At 35.8% G+C, this 20,236-nt stretch overlaps 1 protein-coding gene across 1 annotated transcript; it reads left to right on the top strand.

Annotated features, from left to right (window-relative positions):
* The first annotated feature begins 7,564 nt into the window (after positions 1-7,564).
* On the top strand, positions 7,565-19,788 carry LOC107592099 (raftlin-like). The gene is made up of 9 exons (XM_016281475.1): positions 7,565-7,706; positions 13,409-13,592; positions 14,263-14,374; positions 15,016-15,583; positions 16,560-16,763; positions 17,067-17,176; positions 17,356-17,459; positions 18,147-18,222; positions 18,372-19,788. The coding sequence occupies exons 1-9, from the start codon at positions 7,565-7,567 to the stop codon at positions 18,744-18,746; spliced, it is 1,875 nt and encodes a 624-aa protein (XP_016136961.1). The 3' UTR covers positions 18,747-19,788.
* Positions 19,789-20,236: the final 448 nt, after the last annotated feature.

Here is a 20,236-nt window from a genome sequence, read left to right as displayed (position 1 = left end):
TTCTGTCATTTTATCTCTGTATTTCATAACATTGTTATATTGTCTAAACAATAATGTGTACAGTGGAAATCTACTATTGTTTTTTTGTTGCCTTTTTATTGTTTAATCCATTTTTTAAAATTTAATAACTAGTTTGTGAGCTCCATTTTTTTTAATTGTTATTGGAATTCAATGAAACTTGAAGGATGAAACTTATGAATTGGTCATGGCTGATTCACATTAAATATGAATTTAATACCACTTCTCACACGCGTGAATGTGCTTTACCATAGATCACGCCATAAGTGTTAACATTGAAACATTTGAAACAAACGACCACATGTTTACTCTATGCTTCAATCTGACAACTGTTTGACATGTAATCATTTTAGTAGCCCACTCTTTAAAATAACTGAATTAAAAATTTTATTTCTGGATCCAAAATAATTCTGTCATTTTATCTCTGTATTCCATAACATTGTTATATTGTCTAAACAATAATCTGTGTACAGTGGAAATCTACTATTGTTTTTTTCCCCCAGGATCATTATGGAATTCATAGAAGAAAAATAATAGAAACATGAAATTAATTATTAAATTTAATTATTTAGTTTATTTTAGGGTTGTATTTAATGAATAAAGAATCAGAATGGAAAAAAAACGTAATTATATCCATAGATTTCCATCATTGTATAACATTAAACCTTCAAATCAACATGGCATTTTTGGTTTTGGTGTGTATTATGCTGCCATTAGTCAAACAATTCTGTGTTTTGGTACATGCTGATATTTATTAGATTTTTATTATTAACTACTCGCTGTAGTTTGCAGTGTACGATGTTGATGAAACTAGAGACGAAATGAGAGCGATTTGGAAACATCTGAGGGCATCGTTCTCTTTCAGTCTCAGACGAGAGAGAGAGGAGGAGGAAGAGGAGGAGGAGGAGGAGGAGACGTTCGCACGCGCGCTGTATTGACTGAAGGAGTCGCCACGGCGGAGCTGAACTGAGCTCATCATCCACTCACCTGCCTCCAGTTCACACACACAAGCGAGGAACTTAAAGAAAACCGGAGAGGAGCGAAAGATAATTAAGGGAGGAAGAAACGACAGGAGACTCAAATCGAGAGAGACATCATCAAAGAACAACAGCAGGTATGTTCACTCTGTAGTTTCTTTCTGTCACTGAACCCTAATCTAACACGATGTCAACTCAATGATTCTACACACAAGTCACTGCTTTCTTCTCCTGATTCATCTCTTGTTTCCTTTAACCGTCGTCTTTCCTCCTATGTTCTCATTATACTTGTAATAAACGCTTTTGTTTGCGATTGAATGTGATATGAGTCACTTTAAAGTTCAAGCTCACTTCTAATTCAAAGACCGAGTTTGGGCTTGTATAATATGCATGTGCAAATAGAGAACAGCATAAATATCAAAAAATGCCACACTTCCATGTAAGTCAAGCTATAAAAAAACACTTCTATTTGCAAGCATGAAAAAGGGTGTTTTGTATCATTCATATGTAGTGTTTTTTAAAACAAAACCTAAAGAAATGAATCAAAAACTTTTTAATGTATATTTTATTTAATCGTTATGTCTACTTATAATGTTAGTCACATTTTTGCACACAAAACAAATAGAATAGACCATTTTCCCTATGACTTTACAATTAAATGGACAGTTTTTGAGGTTAACTTTATACTGTTAATAGACCACAGAGGGAATTCTGTGTGTGTGTGGACTTTTTCACTTCTTTTCCTTTAAGACTTTAATTTAGATGCTGCCTTTGCATGCAAAATGAGAAAAAAATGTGCTAAAATATACAGTAGTTTGCTGCTGCCCATGTTTACAGTCTTCACTGTGCCACTCAAACTGTTAAAATCAGACTGAAATGATCTAAAATTAAACTTTTGTGGCTCTTTCCTAATGCTGGGATCCTTTGCAGATGCAGAGCTGCAGGTGCTACACACAGTCAGGAGTTTGATAAATTGTGCTTTAGCAATGTTAATATTTCTTAATGCAATATGTGCATTCATTGAGAATTTACACTACAAAAATATGTGTTTGTATTGTGTGTATTAAGAATATAAAAATATGAGAATTCAGCTTCAACCTTGACTATAAGCAAAAAACTGTTCAGGACAGGCACATATTGTTCATTCGCACATGATGGTATCAAGTGAGACGACTGCCAGAAGAAGATGACCTTCGGTTAATATTTCACACACACATACACACTCACTCACTCACTCACAGTGGGGCTCCGAGGCTGATATGAGTGACAGGCTAAGCAGTTAAACTCTGAGAGAGAGAGATATTGCGGGGTGAGAGATTGGAAGTGAGAGGAGTGAAGTAAGAGATTATTACGAACCTGTGAAATGTGAGGGGAATGTGCTATCATCAACTTTCATATTCAGCCATGCCAACCTGCTCTTGCGATAGTGACCTACAAACATCTCACACACAAACTTTCTCACATGCACATACATACGCCCGGACTGGCCAGTTGCATGCCTACAGAGACCCCAATTTACTGTCACACCCATTCACAGAAACAATTTCAGATAACGGTTTTAACAAATACATTTTGCTGCAGTTTCTTACAAAAAAAAGTATTATGGTGGTAACATGGTAGTGATAATAAAATACAACATATTATCATCACTGTTCCATGGTACCACAATAGTAAGCCTACTATGAGTCTGAGACCACTAGTAAAAATATTTCACAATATATATATATATTTTTCAAATTTTTTTACTTTTTCTGCCATCATATATATTATATATAAATTTTTACAAATTTATTTACTTTTTTACTATTTTTTTTTATCACAAATTCTGCCATCCATTTTTACAATTTTGTAACCTTTTTTTTTTACTTTTTCAAATTCTGTCATCAATCAGAAAATATGATTATTTTAGGGTAAGGAGCTAGAGATTGCATTGTGTCAATGAATGTCCTCACAAAGATAGCTATACAGAGTTGTGAGTGAGTGAGTGTGTGTGTGTGTGTGTGTGTGTGTTGTGTTGATATATTATATATATAAATTTTTACAAATGTATTTACTTTTACATTTTTTATCACCAATTCAGCCATCAGAAAATCTGATTTTATGTATAATTTAAATATATTTTATATACATATACAGTATGCATATTTGCAAATATAAATTATATATATTTATATTTATATTTGCAATCTCAGTTTTTCAATGTGGTCCCAAAATTTGGACCCCACTACATATACCATGGTACTGAAGAATTATTACCATATTTATATACTATATGCTATTTACATGGAATTTAAAGAATACTATATTGCTACCATGGTACATGTATAAAAAAGCAAACAATGTACCAAGTTAAACTATGGTATGGTACTTTGTTTTGACATAAGAAATGATGTGATAAAGGTAAAAATTTAGAATTAGTTTTTACACAATTTTGTAATACTTTATAGTTCACAAATACATGATTGTATTAAGATCCTTTGTCAGACCAAGACATTAGTAAATCAGGCATTTCTTTATTGCATCATATTGACAATCTCTTGTCTCCTGTTTATATATTAAATATATTTATTTATAATATAAATTATATGAATATAAATATAGACGTAAATATTTTCAAAATATATACTGTATGTGTGTGTATTTATATATACATAATAAATATACACAGGACACACACATATATTATGCAAACAAAAACTTTTATTTTGGATGCATTTAATCGTGATTAATCGTTGGACAGCACTAATATATTGTTTATCGTATCTTTATTTTTATTTATTTATTTATATTAGTAGTAGAAATGTTGATTTATTTTCATATATTTTTTTCTCTTTCCGATATTTCTGTTTTATTTATTTATTTATTTTGTATTTCATTTACTATTAAAAAACAGTAATTTGAAAGAAAAAAAAAGTAATCAGTCATATACAAGTGGATTTATTTTGAGACTTGCTAAAGATTATTTAACATTGTTATTAAGTTATTAGTGCATTAGATGACAACAAACATAATCTAAATGTAAAAATAAAATGAACATGCACAAAAAAAATCCAATATCCAGTAAATTACAACAATTCTATATGGCTGATCATAGTAATGGTACCTATTCATCCCTAATGGCAAAGGCTAAGTATGATGCACACATTGCTGAGCTGTCATTTTTGTGCTCAATGAGGGAGCAACTATCCCCTCAATGAGGCTTATGCGCTCATAACAGCATTTGTGTTTGTCAAAGCCTGCGTTTGCTGGTCCCTTGATGATATTGCAAATTCAGCTGAGATTAAGAATCTGCGGCTTCTTTTTTCTGCTCTAATAGCTCCCCAAATGTTGTCTGAGTAACTTTGAGGAAACTGATGATCTGTCGGTCTGCTGCCGAGCGATTAGCGTCAGTAATGATGTGATTGTCAGGCTAGTGAAGGGAACTGAGTGGAACCGGATGCTTGACTGCCAGCATTAACTTCACTCAGCACAGGTGTGAAGGTCTGTGTATCTCCAGTGAATTAGTCATTTATATTCCAGCTGTCGGATTCATAATAAAAGCAAATTGTCTCAGTAAATCCTTATGATTTACTCCTACTTGGAATTTAAACCTATAATGCTTGAGGTAACAGATGATTGTTAACACCTCCCTGTGTATATTCCCAGTTTAAATATAAATTACTCTTTCATTTCTTCTTAATAACTCATCTTAAAAGTAGCGTATTGTTTCCAATGATTTCAATTGTTCACTTGAAGTCTGTAGTCCACCATTTTGTGGAATAAAAGAAATAGCACAGAGATTAAACAGATTACAGAAGTATGTGATTTGAGCAGATAGCCAGCCACTATCACAGGCGATAGTTTGATCAAAAAACCCATTCTAAAAGAACAAAGGAGAGATAATTGTTTTTGTATGTGTGATGGTGTTGTACCAGGAGTATTTCCAATGTTTCAAAGGAAATTCAAAGTGAGAAAGCTCCTAAAATGAAGAAGAACCACTTCTGTGTCCATGTAGAGATGCTCTGTAGATATAAAGCTCTACATCAGAGCAGACAAGCCGGGTTATGTTTTCCACCTCCTACTGTTTTCCATTGATTTCCTGGAGTCAGTGCTGTTTTTTGCAGCCTGGAACCTGGTAGCATAGTCTAATAAATATTATTTGATATACAGTATACACTACGTTACACCGTTAAATAGTTTGGGGCCTGTAAGATTTGTATTTATTTATTTAAAAAAAAATAATAATTTATTTCACATGGACACATTAAATTGATCTAAAGTAAGAATAAAGACATTCATACTGTCACAACAGATTTCTATTTTTAAAAATGCTGTTCTTTTGACATTTCTATCCATCAAAGAATCCTGAAAAAATAACATCACACTTTCTACACAAATATTAAGCAGCACAACTGTTTTCAACATTTATGGTAATGGTAATAATCATGTGACACTGAAGACTGGAGTAATGACTACTGAAAATTCAGCTTAGCCATTACAGGAATAAATTACATTTTAAAATCTATTCAAATAGAAACGCAATAATATTTCACAATATTACAGTTTATACTGTATTTGTGATCAAATAAATGCAGCCTTGGAAACACACACACAAAATAATGTTATTCCATTCCATTCAATAGTTTCCCGAAATGTTCCATTTTTGCTTCATTTTTACTTATGAAAGTAAAGCCTTTTGGTTCAGTCATATTGTTTTTGATTCAGTAGCTGTTTTACCGATTCATAGGTCATGCTGTGAATGATTCCTAAGACTGATTCAAACCAAGTCTTTTTGTGTGATTCATTACAAGAACCGCTTATACAAGTCATTAATTCATGCTGTATGTTTTTTTTCTTGCAGCCAATAAACATCGTTGTGGCATTATTTTACAGCATTCAGTCATCTATCTCACTGCCATTATCGTAGTATTTGGACATAATACCATAGTAAGTAAAGCCATGGTCCTTTGGAAACTACTACAATGGTAATGCCTTTATACTTTTTGAAATACCGACTAGTGCATACCATTGAAAACAATAATGATACAGTACTAACTGAAACCTGAGCCCAGCCCGTACCCAAGATCGTTTGACCCGACCCAACTGCCATTGTTAAATTTATAGCCTGAACCCGAAGTCGTTTTTTCACCGAATAGCCAAACTATGTGAAATGTGTTGTATTTCACAACTGCATGCAACAGTCTGTAAACAAATACATGTAAAGGCTCATCAAGGCTCTGTCTACAAACAATGAAGCTTATCAACAATGAGTTTATTTACTTAAGAACAGAGATTTTACCCCCTCATTGCTGAGGTATATAATGTAGCGTGTATCAAAGCTATTTTATTAATAAAGGTTTTCTGTGCTCCACAGTGTTTCTGTGTGTGCGCTGCGCCATCTGCAAGTGATGTGTGTGTGCACATGCGTCAGTGAAAGCAGCATAGCTACAAACCCGAGCCCGACCCAAACCCAAAGCTATTCATTAAAAATAAACCCGAACCTGTCGGCGCCAATAGCCTCGTGGTTAGTGCGTCGACATACAACGCAACTGCGCTCACGGCGACCTGAGTTCGATTCCCGTTTCGAGGATCTTTGCCAGACCCGCTCCCTCCCAGTCCTTTCCTGTTGTCTCTCTCTACTGTCCTATCTATAAAAAAATGCATAACCCCCCCCAAAAAGAGAGTATTTTGGGACGCTTGGGTCGAGTAGCAGACCTGCATGGTATTCTGTACCAAGGTAAAGCACAGTACTGGTTTTTATTGTCTATCCTGATCTACTCATATACAGGCATAGCCCTAAAATGATCACCCCATCCCCGAACCACAAAACCAGCCATCCATCGCTCCCCTGTCCCATCTTCATTCCCCATCATGTCATCATTGCGCACTTAATGCTTGTTGTCACGGTGACTGGGCTTGTCCGGTTCCTCTCGGTTTCACCTGTTCTGGCTCATCAGACGCTGACACAGAAATGATGGCAGCTAACCACCCATTCCTGATGGTGTGTGTTAGCGCTGGAGCTCGGGGCCCACGTGGTGTGCCTTTGCTGTCACATCAAGTTAGCGTGCAATAGATGTGACACTCATTAGCATTAGCCACACGCTAATTCATCGGCCACACATTCCACTGTTTGATTGGTTGTGTAGACACAGATCAAATATGAAGTGTTATCTGATTGCTGCTTTTGGTAACCAGGGAGACAGTGTGTTAGTTTTGAAGGGGGCATTGTGTTTGACATGTTGAACGTGTGTTTGTGTTAAAGGTTGATGCTTGAAGGTTGATTAGCTTTCAAATTAGCCTTCATGTTATGTTACCGTGTGACGAATCTTTGCGTGTGCACACGTGCGTGTATCTGAATGTTTGCGGTGGTGTTTAAAGACATGCCGAAATGCCCTCTCCCCAGTTTCGCACATGCTCACTTCCTATTTCAACGTCAATCTGACTTAATTAGCATGACAATTAGGGACTGCTGCCAAGGCAATCAGTTAAATCAATAATGCAGTTATGAATACATGAATATTTCAGACAAATTATCCATATTCATCTGTCTCATTTTCTTTCTTTCTTTGTTTTTCTCCACGTGTGCAGACATGGGCTGTAAGTTGCAGAAGCCTCGAGGTTCAGATGAAGCTCCGGGGAAGATTTTCTCCACCCTCAGAAGAGCGCAAGTGGAGACGCACTCAGGAGTGGCCTATACATACCACTTCCTGGACTTTCTGTTAGGAAAAGAAGGTACGCATACCCATTCCCTGCATACTTTATATAATATAAAGTCCCTTTGTAGGTGTCCTTGTTGTTTTTAATTGGGATTTAATATGGCCAGATTTTCATACGGGTGATGAACTTTGACCCTTAAGGCACATTCACACAAAGGACAATAGCTATAATCATAACTATAAAGTTTTAATAATCATTCATCCTGACCACAACCGTAACAGCTTATAAAGAGGAACAATATCATTGGAATAACTTTGAGGATAATTGTTTTTCCAGCTAATTTGCAATAAAAACATTGACAGCCAATCAGAATCCATCCAATTTAAACGAGTTTGAACATTTGTGGCAGAAACAAAACTGTAGTGCAAACTTACAATAAAAACATTATCACCCATTGGTGTGTAATTATCGTTGTTGTTGTGAATGGGGCTTTACCCATATTTCTGTATAACTGTCATCTTTACATGTCATTATGGAAGTGGTACCTCTGGAATATATATCATTATTTATTATTGCAGTAGACCAATATATAACTCAAAACAGACCATAAACCAAAAAAAAAAATACAGAACAATGTTGTTATTGTTAACTACTGTAAAACTAAAACAATTAAAAATCTTTGTTATTACCTTAAATAAAGCTGAAATAAAATATTACATGAAAAAGTCAACTGAAAAAATGTAAACAACCATAAGAAATGTTGCACTGGCAACTAACTGAAATAAACATTTAAGTTGAAATACTAAAATCACCAAAACTAACACTGAAATAAAAATAAAGGTAAACAGAAAAATTAAAAAAGCAAGAAAAATGACAAAAGCACATACAAAACTTGAAAATAAAAAATATAATTTTAAAATATATTGTTAAATACTATAATATATAAATAATACTAAAGCAACACTGATTGGGAATTATTCTGATTTTTTATTTATTTAAAAAAAAAGTTTTTTCTTGTTCTTTAAGACTTTATAATTCATGCATCAGAGGATTAATATACAGAGTGACATACAGCATAAAAATGATTCCTGTTTTTCAGAATTCAAAGCAACATCCATATTGATGATATTCATACGCAAATGCACAAACCCACCTTCAGGTAATAAAGTGTAAAGCTTCAAACTGGGAAGAAAAAAAAGTGTAAGATTAGATGAGAGAGAGAGAGAGTAATAGAGCAAGAGAGCAACCAAACAGTGTATATTCTTTGAGGGCTTATGTTTCTAAATATACTAATGCCGCTTTTGTTAGTGTGCTTCGAGAGAGGCAATAATGGATCCCGCAGAATTCAGAGAAAGAGGATACGAGACAGGATGAGAGAATATAAGACACAGATTGAAGTGGAAGAACAGACCTGCTCATTTTAATGACTTGAAAGCATATGAATATATGGGCCATTAATGAACATAATTACAAGAGTATGACCATATCACTAGTTGTTTAATTTTTGTGTGTGTGTGGGGGGGGGGGGTCCATTTACCTACATTGCGGGCACAGTCCAGTGGTCTGACTCTCCAAGAAGAAAACATGCTAATAAACATACTAATGTCTTAATAAAAATGTTAGTGGTTAGTGCATAGAAAATAACATGGAATAATAACAATAGAAGCCAATGGAAAGTCTCTCTATACCTTGGATACTTTAATGCATTTTGTATTATGAACTAACAATGAACATTATTCTGTGAACATCAGTCTATTGCATTTACTACTTAAAGTTAATGCTTACAACATTATCCAAACACAAAAGTGTGTGTGTGTGTGTGTGGGTGTAGGTGAGACCTGAATCAAATATTTATTTATATAAAAAATAGAAATATGTGAGAACTGGGACAGCAGCAATCGTTCAGGTTCTGGACACACACAAGCACACACACACACACTCCAGGCTTTCTGTTTTAACTGCTTATCGGTAGACAGGCAGGCAGGTCATTTATATGTAAAATTCACTGATGCCTACAGAGACACCGAGACAAAAAAAGAGTTTCACTGCAAACTGCTGTAACAGTGCGAGTGAGAGCCAGAGATGTTCGAATATGTTTGTTTGTTTCAGGGCATCAATATTGACAGCAACGATAAGTGACTTAATGAATGAAATAACAGAGGGAAAAAACAGAGAGAGCGAAAATTCTAGGCATCCTTTAAAGATTATCTGATCTGGGAGGGCTTAGTACTAAAATCTGGGATTTATCTGTTTGTGTGTGCGCAATAGAGAAAATCAGTCGTCCTAGTGACACCCAACTGTATTTATAGCCAAAATCTTGTTTTAATTTAAATTGGTCTATAAATAATGCAATTCCACTCTCTGTCTGGTTATTACAAAATAAAATAAGACTCCCAAGGACCCAACATCACACTCATAAGCAGCAAGAATCCCTTATACTTATGAATCATATAAACACTTACTTTAATATTTATGTCATATCAATATTTAAAGAGCAGCTCTGATAGGTCAGCACAGCAGGAGAAGGGATGGCTATCTAATAGATTTGCTACTAATACGTTCAGTTCAAAGAATCATTTAGAAGATTGGTTCAAAGAAATTGAATTACTATGGCATTTAAAACACACTGAACAACTTTGTTTTAATAATAAATGAGTAAGTGTTATTAAAAAATGGATAGTTCTAGGTCTAGATGGATGCTGATTGGCCAATTCAAAGGATGCATGGATATTAATTCTGGTCGATAAGCTGATAATTATTTTTGTCTTATGTCCAATTATAGATTTAAAAAAATAAAGTACAAATCCTGTTAGACAGAACAGATCCTGCTAGATCCAGGCAACCAAAGTGTGATTGTGCTACGACACTTGATATTTTAGCATAAAAACACATTTCTCTGCAGGTGGGGTTTAATTGATTTGCCAAAGTCTCTGCTACTCATTTTTAGAGCTTGTACATTACACAGAGACTGAGTTATATTCGTTTAGAGGGCTGCATTCTTGAGGTGGAGTTTGTTGCTGAGATTGACCGTTTACCCGAATGTTTAACCCCCGACTGAGTAAATTCTGCTTTATGAAGGTGGAATTCCCCTGTAGTAAATATAGGGACAGATTATCATATTCTTGGTCTTTCAGGAGCAGTGAAATCTTCTCTGTGTTTGTTGGTCTCACACAAACAAACATATTTTCTCATTCTCTCATGCATAGTTACTGCATGGGTCCTTTGCCGCTGGCCTTTTGCGTGATCCGTTGGTTAATATAGTTCCTGCTCTAGACTGGAGTAAGTTAATAGACGTCATAAAGTCTAAGACACTTCCGCAGTTTCAGCACTACCTGATGATTGCAAACAGATTTTGTTATTTGGTGAAGTTTAATGGAAGTGTGTCATGAGAGATGCATGGGTTAGATGTCTTTGTACTGTTATACTGGATACTGAACATTTAACTCTGTATGTTGTTCATTTTGCTTTTAAATGTGATCTTATATCTCATATTTGAGAGAGTGACATAATACAATTTTTGGTCCAAATTAAATTAGCATGTTAGAATGATTTCCTAAGGATCATGTGACACTGAAGACTGAATCACACATTTGCACTCAATTCACCTATACGTTCATCTTGCTATGAACTGTGCAGTTATTTATTCAGTGGCAACACTAATAAACCCCCCTCAGAGTCAAAGCGTGTTCAGACCGTCAGAGTTTTGTTTAAACAAGCTCCTCACACTTCTGAAAGATGATTGCAGTCAAGCAGTGCTCAGATTACAGCTCGCTGCTGCCCTTAATAGTGCTCTGAATAATGAGTGCTGGAAATTAAGTTTAATTATTGATTCCAGAAACAATTAGCTTATGAAACAGTCTCACCAAAATACTTTCAAACAATTTCTACAGCGATTCAGTTTGTGTGTCAGAAACCATGTCAGAAAGCAAGCATATTAACACTTTATTTGGTAGAGATGACTGTGAATGAAATGGTTCACACATCTCGTCTCATTTCTTTCTTACATCATTCATCCCCCCAGTTCTACTTCATTTTGTTGAGTATGTGGTAGGGGTGTATATATTAAATCATGCTGATACAGTGGTATGAAAGTGCTTACATTAGTCATCAGTTACGTCAGTTTTGGTATAGTGATACATACTGACTTGTGCTCACCAAGGCTGCATTTATTTAATTAAAAATACAGTAAAATAGTAATATTGTGAAACAGTATTACAATTTAAAATAACTGTATTCAATTTTAATATATTTTCAAATGTAATTTATTCCTGTGTTGCAAAGCTGAATATTCAGCATCATGATTCCAGGCTTCAGTCACGTGATCCTTAAGAAATCGTTCTAATATACTGATATGGCATTTAAGAATTCTTTCTATTCTCACTATTGAAAACAGATGTGCAGTTTAATATTATTGTGGAAAACTTGATACATTTTTTTCAGAAATCCTTGAATAGAACTTGAATGGCCCAGCCAGAGCCCTGACTTAAACCCAATTGAGCATCTCTGGAGAGACCTGAGCAAAGGGTCTGAATACTTAGGACCATGTGATATTTCAGTTTTTCTTTTTTAATAAATCTGCAAAAATGTCAACAAGTCTGTGTTTTTCTGTCAATATGGGGTGCTGTGTGTACATTAATGAGGAAAAAAAATTAACTTAAATGATTTTAGCAAATGGCTGCGATATAACAAAGAGTGAAAAATTTAAGGGGGTCTGAATACTTTCCGTACCCACTGTATATATATTTAATTGTTGGTTTCATTATTGTTATTGTTTTAATATATACACTATAATAGGTAAGTTGTCACTTTTTGAGCAGTAGTAGCTGTGTCGGGACCAGTGTTCGGCAGTAACAAGTTAGTAACTGGTTACAGTAATAATATTAAAAAAAATTTAGTAACTAGTAGTGCAACTAATTACTAATAAGATTTCTGTAATAATATTACAGTTACCATCCATAAAACAGCTAGTTACTTAGTTTCTATTGATGCCTCAACCCCTTCTGATTTGAAATCCAACAATTCAATAATTCCTAGATATATTTTCATAATTTTCATTGCACAGGTGGGCACATGAAGTCACTAGTGCAGCAGGGAAGCTTGGAATATGGAAAACCTTACATTCAACGGATGGAAATATTGCCCTTACATTGATTTTGTCAGGAGAAAATATGATCTGAACATCGATTTTTAAGTTGTGGTATTTACTCTGGCATTACATGACTTGCCCACCCACATCCCTCTGATCCCGATATAAATTCTATTAGAAAACAAAAAATTTTCATGTGATTTCTTTTGATAAAATACATCATGAAATATAATCGGATATGGGTAACAGAAAAATTATACTTAGTTTCAAGCCACACAATTAATGAGAATAATACAACACTTTCACTTAAACGTCACTATCAATCACCACTGAGCATTTGTAATAACTTCTGACTGCGATCCAGTGTGCATTTTGGTGAAATTATAAGGCAGAAATATATTGTTAGTAACATTTTAGAAGAATTTTGTGGGGAGGAAGATATGCAATTACAACTTCTGTGGGGCGTGAAAGAAAAGTAATGTAACTAGTGTAACTAATTACTGTTGCCAAAAAGTAATAAGTAACGTAATATTATAATATTACTTTTAAAAGGAGTAACTAGTAACGAGTAATACATTTTTCGAGTAATGAGCCCAACACTGGTCCGGACAAATGATGATAGTTGAAATGTTCTATATATATTTTCTCTCTCTGTGCCTCTCTGACTCTCTCTCTCTGTCTGTCTCTTCAGAGGTGGCAGTGTCCTCATTGCTGTGTCTGTCGTCAGTCAGAGAGCTTCCGGTGCAGGTGTGTGAGTTGTATCAGAAGGGGTTTGTACTGGCTGCTGTCCATCCCTTTGTTCACTCCTGCGGCCCTGCTAGTGCTAACCTTCAGAAGCAGTTACACCGGGCTGTGCTCATCAGAGAAACACACAGGTATACACTAGGAATCAAATACTACATACTGATTATTGCACACAAACCGTGTTCTGTACACATCAGTAACCATTTCAAACAGTAACATTTTTGTGCATTACACATTACTATGTTGCATTATTTAACCAGTGAGTGGTGTCCAGTGACCATGTCAGAAATGAAAAGGATTACTTTGCATTTTAGTTTGTCAGGTCAATTAATGAATTGATGAAATCTGAAAACAAAATTTATCACAGTTTTCACAACAATATTTAGCAGCACAACTGTTTTCAACATTGATAATAATAAGAAGGGTTTCTTGAGCAAATCAGCATATTAGATGAATTCTGTAGGATCATGTGACACTGAAGACTGGAGGAATGACTGCTGAAAATTTAGCTTTTCCATCACATGAATAAATTACATTTTAAAATGTATTAAAACAGAAAAAAGCTATTTAAATTTTAACATTTCACAATATTACAGTTTTTACATACTATATACTGCACAGCAGCAGATATTATCCAAGTCACATGACAGGAAGAGGAAAGTAGTTTCCAAGGAGGTGTAATTATTAAGAATATTTTCTGGAATAAGATTTGCATGTGAATCATTTAAAATAAGACCAAGATTGTGCATTAAGGTAAATTTTGGATGCTCAAATGTGGCTTTGTTTTGTTTTTTGTTACAGTGGTTCTGACAGTGGCCTGCTGAACTGGGTTGAGCCTCATCTCATGACAGACGTGTGTTACCTCGGTCACCAGGACCCTGACCCAGAAGTCATACAGGGCTATGTGAAAAAGGTTAGACCTTCTTTAAAAGTGCATTTGTTTTCATTCAAACAGAGAGCAGCAGGTCAATTTGTTTGGCATTTAGTTACTAAACTTTAGTGGCACACTTAATGTCATCACTCCATTAAAGATGACACCGAAAACCCACTTACTTCAAACTCTATCTATCGTGGTCTTACAATACGACTGTAAAACAGAAAACATAAGCCGACAGGCTGCTCCATAGACACTGACACCCCACATTCATGTGCCATTCCATTAGTCGTCACCCCCTCGCCTTTTCAGTAATTGCATTTATCTGGAGATAAGCACTGTTTGACTGAGTGTGTGTGTGTGTGTGTGTGTGTGTGTGTGGAAGTGTTTGAGCCATGTGACATTTACTGATGATTTAGACGTGTGCGTGTGTGTGGCGTGACAGTATGATGATTGGAAAATGTTTTTCAATAGCGTTTCCTGTCACAGCTCCACAGAGCTTATTTTAAAAGCATCTGCAGGAAAACGCACCACCTTTCTCCTCTAAAAACACTGTAAAATTATTCATATTACATTGGAATCCACTTACTTTCATTGTCAGCTTTGATTGGAACAGGTGGTATCAAGATTGATGAATATTTCACTTCTTCTATTGGTCCTGGTTGTTCTTGGGGATGCAGGTGCAGGATTTGGCTGATCAGGGTGATCTGTTTGTGGGGTTTTTGCCGCAGCCCGGTGGAGGTCCATATTTCCTTGGTCACTGGGAACCAGAAGATCTTTCCTCCTTGCACTCCAGTCCCTGTTCTGTTCATCACAGCAGCCAACCTCCGACCCTCAGCCCTGTGAGTGAGCAGAGCCAACAGGATAGAGACAATGGGGATCAACGAAACCAGAATCGTACAAACTTTAATTCAGACAATGAAGACTTTATGAACCACGGCTTGCAAATACAAAGCACTGAGAGCAGCCAGTGCTGGAATAATCAGAATCCTTTCGCTGAAAACCATCAGTGTCCTGGTTATCAGTATTTAAATGTTGAAGGGGAATGTATGCAAGCTGGGGATTTGAAGAACGACGAGTTTATATTAAGCTCTTGTGCACCAGAGCCACATCAGACCCAGAGCACAAGAATGGAGCCGGACTTGCCCGGCTGTGATTTGGCAGAAAACAACAAAAGAGAGCACAGAGAGCAGGTCAAAAGCCAAGACAAACACAGCAAGTGTAGCGGAACCACCCCGATGCTGAATCGTAAGTGTGCAGTCTGTTGAATACAGAGAAAGGGTTGGTGGGGAAAAAAAGACTATATCAGATTATATCTAGATCATAAATAATGTATCAAACGAGACAAGCAATTTTTAAATCCTAGGTGTGTAAATATTTGCTCTGAAAATAATCTGATTTGATTACAATTATTTATTACTAGTGATGCAAATCTCAGTATTGGTCATTATTTGGTTCGGTTCACTTTCATTGTGTTGATACAATTCATAATTGTTTTCTTCAAAATACCTGAAGACTAAAATGTTACCGGAAAGACAGTTTACACCATAGCAGAAAATCAATATTGGCAAAATACATTACGGGAAATCATTCTCTCAGGAACCAAACGTCTTTATAAATGAGTCATTAACTCAACCTGTTCGTTCAAACACTCTGATTCATTCAGGAATGAAACATATGACTGCCTCTTTGAATGAGTAATTGAATCATTTACTCAAACGATTCCTTCAAACACACTGATTCATTCAGGAACGAAACATGTGACTGCCTCTTTGAGTGAGTCATTGAATCATTTACTCAAACGATTCCTTCAAACACACTGATTCATTCAGGAACGAAACATGTGACTGCCTCTTTGAGTGAGTCATTGAATCATTTACTCAAACGAATCCTTCAAACACACTGATTCAGTCAGGAACGCGACTGGTGTCTGTCTGTTCCTGGAGACGCGCTGTTCGTTTGGAATTATTTTCCTTTGTGAAGCAAAATAGACCAAGTAACTGTCAATGTTGTGTCTAAAATGAAAGTTACTCAAAATTAAGTTCTTTTTCAGATGTTGCATAAAATCAGTATCGTGATGCTACGTGAATATCCCTAGCAATGTAAAATTGCTTCGCTCTGAGTTGGTTTATAATTAGCCTATCTGACTTTTGGAATTAACATGTAGCAACAGCAACATATAAGTCATAAAACACTTACTAAATATTTGTCTCTGTATGTGTAGGTGTGCAGGTGTTCGCGCTGTACAACCATGCCATAGTTCTGTCGGGATCGCCAAAGATGTTTTCTCTGAGGGTTCCACTGCAGGTACACAGGGAGGCGGGGCTTGTTAGCTCGGTTGACTCCCATTGGCTGGACCACATGACGCAGCACTTCAGAAGTGGTGCGCAACTCATTGACGGCTACTTTAACCTTGAAGATGATGCAGGTACTGGAGATGTTGTGACATTTTACAAATGACTGAGAGGTATCAGTAAGTTTTTGATTGTAAAAACATATATTATACTAATCCATTACGTTTATTCTTAAGTGAGTTTTAATAAAATAAGGATAAAATTATATATAAACAAACAAATATGATACAAATGCATACAATTATATAATAAAAATGTAATAAAAATAGAAAAATAGTTTTCAAATATTTTATTAACCTGCTGAGCAGATAACTCTCAAACAAATTATCAACCATTCTTATCAACATTTTCCAATCGTTTTCTTGCTCTATCTTCAGCATCTTCTTCCATCGTGGAGAGTGTTTTTATCTTCCAAAGTGCTTCAGGTGATGCTGGGCCAACCACAGTGTATGACGCCATTGTAGTTGAGCAATGGACTGTTATTGATGTAAGTCTGCAGTGGTACATCCCAAATTCAAATCATTGCATTATTATCTGTGGAAATTCTACACCTTTCTTCTAACAAACCGCCTTTAAATGAATGTAGACATATGTGCACATTTAAAGGTAACAGGACATTAGTGAAATGCTTCAACACGCTGTTTAAATGACTCTTCTGTTTTGCAGGGTGTTGCGGTGAAAACAGACTACATCCCTCTGCTCCAGTCTCTGGCTCCATACGGCTGGAGACTAATGTGTGTTCTGCCCACTCCCATCGTCAAAATGAAAAGGTTCCAAATCCATACTAAAAACCCTTAAAGGAATAGCTCGCCAAAAATAAAAATGTTGAAAATGTGCTCTCCAGCCAAGATGTTGATGAGCTTGTTTCTTCATCGGAACAGATTTGGAGAAATTTAGCATTACATCACTTGCTCACCAGTGGATTCTCTGTGGTGAATGGGTGCCGTCAGAATGAGAGTCCAAGTATCTGATTAAAGCATCACAATAATCCACAAATAATCCAAATGACTCCGGTCCATCAATTTCACTGGAGACAGCAATATTAGATACTCACTTATTTTAGACAGAAGCATGGGATTCAAGTTAAAAATGTCTCGATGGATTTGTTTCTTACAAACACACAGCTTTTCACTTCATAAGATGTTAACTGATGGATTTGAGTCATGGATTATGTGGTTTTTATCAGCTGTTTGGATCCCTTGGTGAGCAAGTGAAGTAAGGCTAAATTCCTCCAAATGTGAATAAAGAAACAAACTCATCTACATCGCAAGTACATTTTCAGAAAATGTTCATTTTTGGGTGAAATATGCCTTTAAACAAGAGCATTACATTCACTGTTGCACTTCAGGGGCTAATAATAGGATAAATATTACCTGCAAAAAACTCTTCTCAGTCATATCAAAAGAAAAAAGAATCATTCTTACACATTTTATACCTCTGATTTATTTTTGTCTTAGTGATGGAAGTTTGGCCACAAAACAGATCCTCTTCCTCCAGAGACCCACGCTGCCTTGCAAGAGGAGAGACTTGACGGTGTGTATACATGGCACAAAGTTTATTTCTACTAAAATTAGATTAGAGCTGTCTTACAGAACTGTGTGAAATTGTAATAGCGTTGTCAGTTCACTTTAAAATCCTCAAAAGCAGCTCAGTGTCTGACAGTTTGCGTGCATGTTTTCCAGAAACTGCACCTCAGAGGTCAAAACAAAAGGAACTTAAATAATAAAAGGGCACCAGAGAGGGAGATATCCCCACTGGCAACAATTGAGAGAGAAATGGAACGAATGGAGAGAGAAAACACAAGTCTGATGAGACAACGTGAGATTATCCAGAAGGAAAAGGGGCAGAATTTGCCAGAAAGCCCAGAGAGGAGAGATCAAGCGGAAAGGACGGTGGAATTCCACACGCAGAGGATTGACATCCCAAACATCAGCCCAGCAAAAAAGGATGCAATTACAAATGGCAATCAGGAATTAAAGCACACAATTACGTGTGGTAAACACAAGGACGTGCGAGCAGTCGTAACAGAAAGGGCTTTATTCTCAGGAGTGTGCTGACAGTATTCATTTATGGATATTTAAACATTACAATATGTTCATGTTTATTCAGGCAGAACACACTCTCGTCAGGCCCGTGTCTGGGCATATACATCTGCTGACAGAGTAATTGTCCTGTAAGATTGCAAAGAGGTATTCGAATCTTGCCGCTCTTAATTATTTGGGTTTTTAAGGTGCATTGCTGTAACAAATGGCAAGAGATTCTAACAAATATGTGAAAACATCTGTTCGGAGCTTTTAAATATGCTAAACGCCAACCAATGTGTTGAGACTTGTACCTGTGTGAATCTGTGATGCTAACTCATTTTATTACATACAGTATTAGCATATGCAATATATCGTGCACTAGCTCAAATGCAAAAAAATCCACAAGATGCTCAATTTATTTCATCAGTAGGTATTACATCAGTTATTTCATTTATTTATATCAGTGAGGATGGCAGTAACTAATGTCTAAATTTGTAAAGTAACAGTTATAGTGAACATCTGTGAGAGTTAATGGTGTAAATAAAAGCTCTCAATAATGGGCTTCATTTACAGCAACAGCTTGCGGTTTTCAGTGTCGTTTTTCACTATTACACTATTAGAGGTAAAGATCTTGTTCATCAATCCAGTTTTGAAGAACCATCCTTCCCATGACGTGGGAGATAGTTATATTTTTTGAGCTTTTGATTGAAAAAGTTCACAATGACAGTTGTAATACCGCCTTACAGTCAAAAAAGCCAATGACTTGGCTGGACCAGGCTAAAAATAGATTTTGCATGATTGATGTTAATGCACAAGATATGACACATTGTATTTCCATATTTGTACAATATGATAGAAAGAGTTTCAGCAAAGAGTCTTTCTTTGTTAAGTATAATTTAGGTAGATTGGGGCTATGCTTGCAAAGCTGGAAATAGCTGCCCATGGGATGCTACAAATATGGCCGCCATATTGCCTTAAAGGGATACTCCACCTAAAAATGAAAATTCTCAGTTTCTCACCCTCACGCCATGCTTTATGTATAAAACTTTCCTTCATCTGTGGAACAAAAACAGATAGATTTTTTTAAAAAAATCTTAGTGAGTCCATAATATACAAGTGGATTGAACCATCAGTTGACCAGAAACTGTTTTATAGTTTAAAAAGTTAAAATATTAGTATTTTTCTCACACACACACCTATCGTTTTGTTTCAGAAGACATTGATTCATCCACTGGGGTCATATGAGTACCATCATGATCACTTGGTGTGGTTTTTGTAGCATCAACTTTTGAGGGTTCAAACCACTTGCATCATATGGACTCACAGAGATGGATTATTTTTCAAAAAAATCTCAGTTTGTTATAAGAGTTCTCATTTTTGAGTGGAACATCCCTTTAAAGGGGACAATGTTTAGCACCTTTCCTCAAATTAGGACTATATTGATGAGCAAAGATGGGTGTAGAAATTAAAGGGATAGTTCACCCAAAGAATGAAAATTCTGTCATTAAGTACTCATGTCGTTC

This window comes from Sinocyclocheilus grahami, unplaced genomic scaffold (assembly GCF_001515645.1).
Source record: "Sinocyclocheilus grahami isolate Dianchi unplaced genomic scaffold, SAMN03320097.WGS_v1.1 scaffold149.1, whole genome shotgun sequence".
Lineage (NCBI taxonomy): Eukaryota > Metazoa > Chordata > Actinopteri > Cypriniformes > Cyprinidae > Sinocyclocheilus > Sinocyclocheilus grahami.
This window is presented reverse-complemented; position numbering and strand designations above follow the sequence as displayed.

Bases quoted from the DNA above. Each gene is read 5' to 3' on its own strand.
- LOC107592099 (XM_016281475.1), top strand. From the start codon at position 7,565: ATGGGCTGTAAGTTGCAGAAGCCTCGAGGTTCAGATGAAGCTCCGGGG. The intron at 7,707-13,408 runs GTACGCATACCC...CTGTCTCTTCAG, and splicing joins CTTTCTGTTAGGAAAAGAAG to AGGTGGCAGTGTCCTCATTG. The intron at 15,584-16,559 runs GTAAGTGTGCAG...CTGTATGTGTAG, and splicing joins AACCACCCCGATGCTGAATC to GTGTGCAGGTGTTCGCGCTG.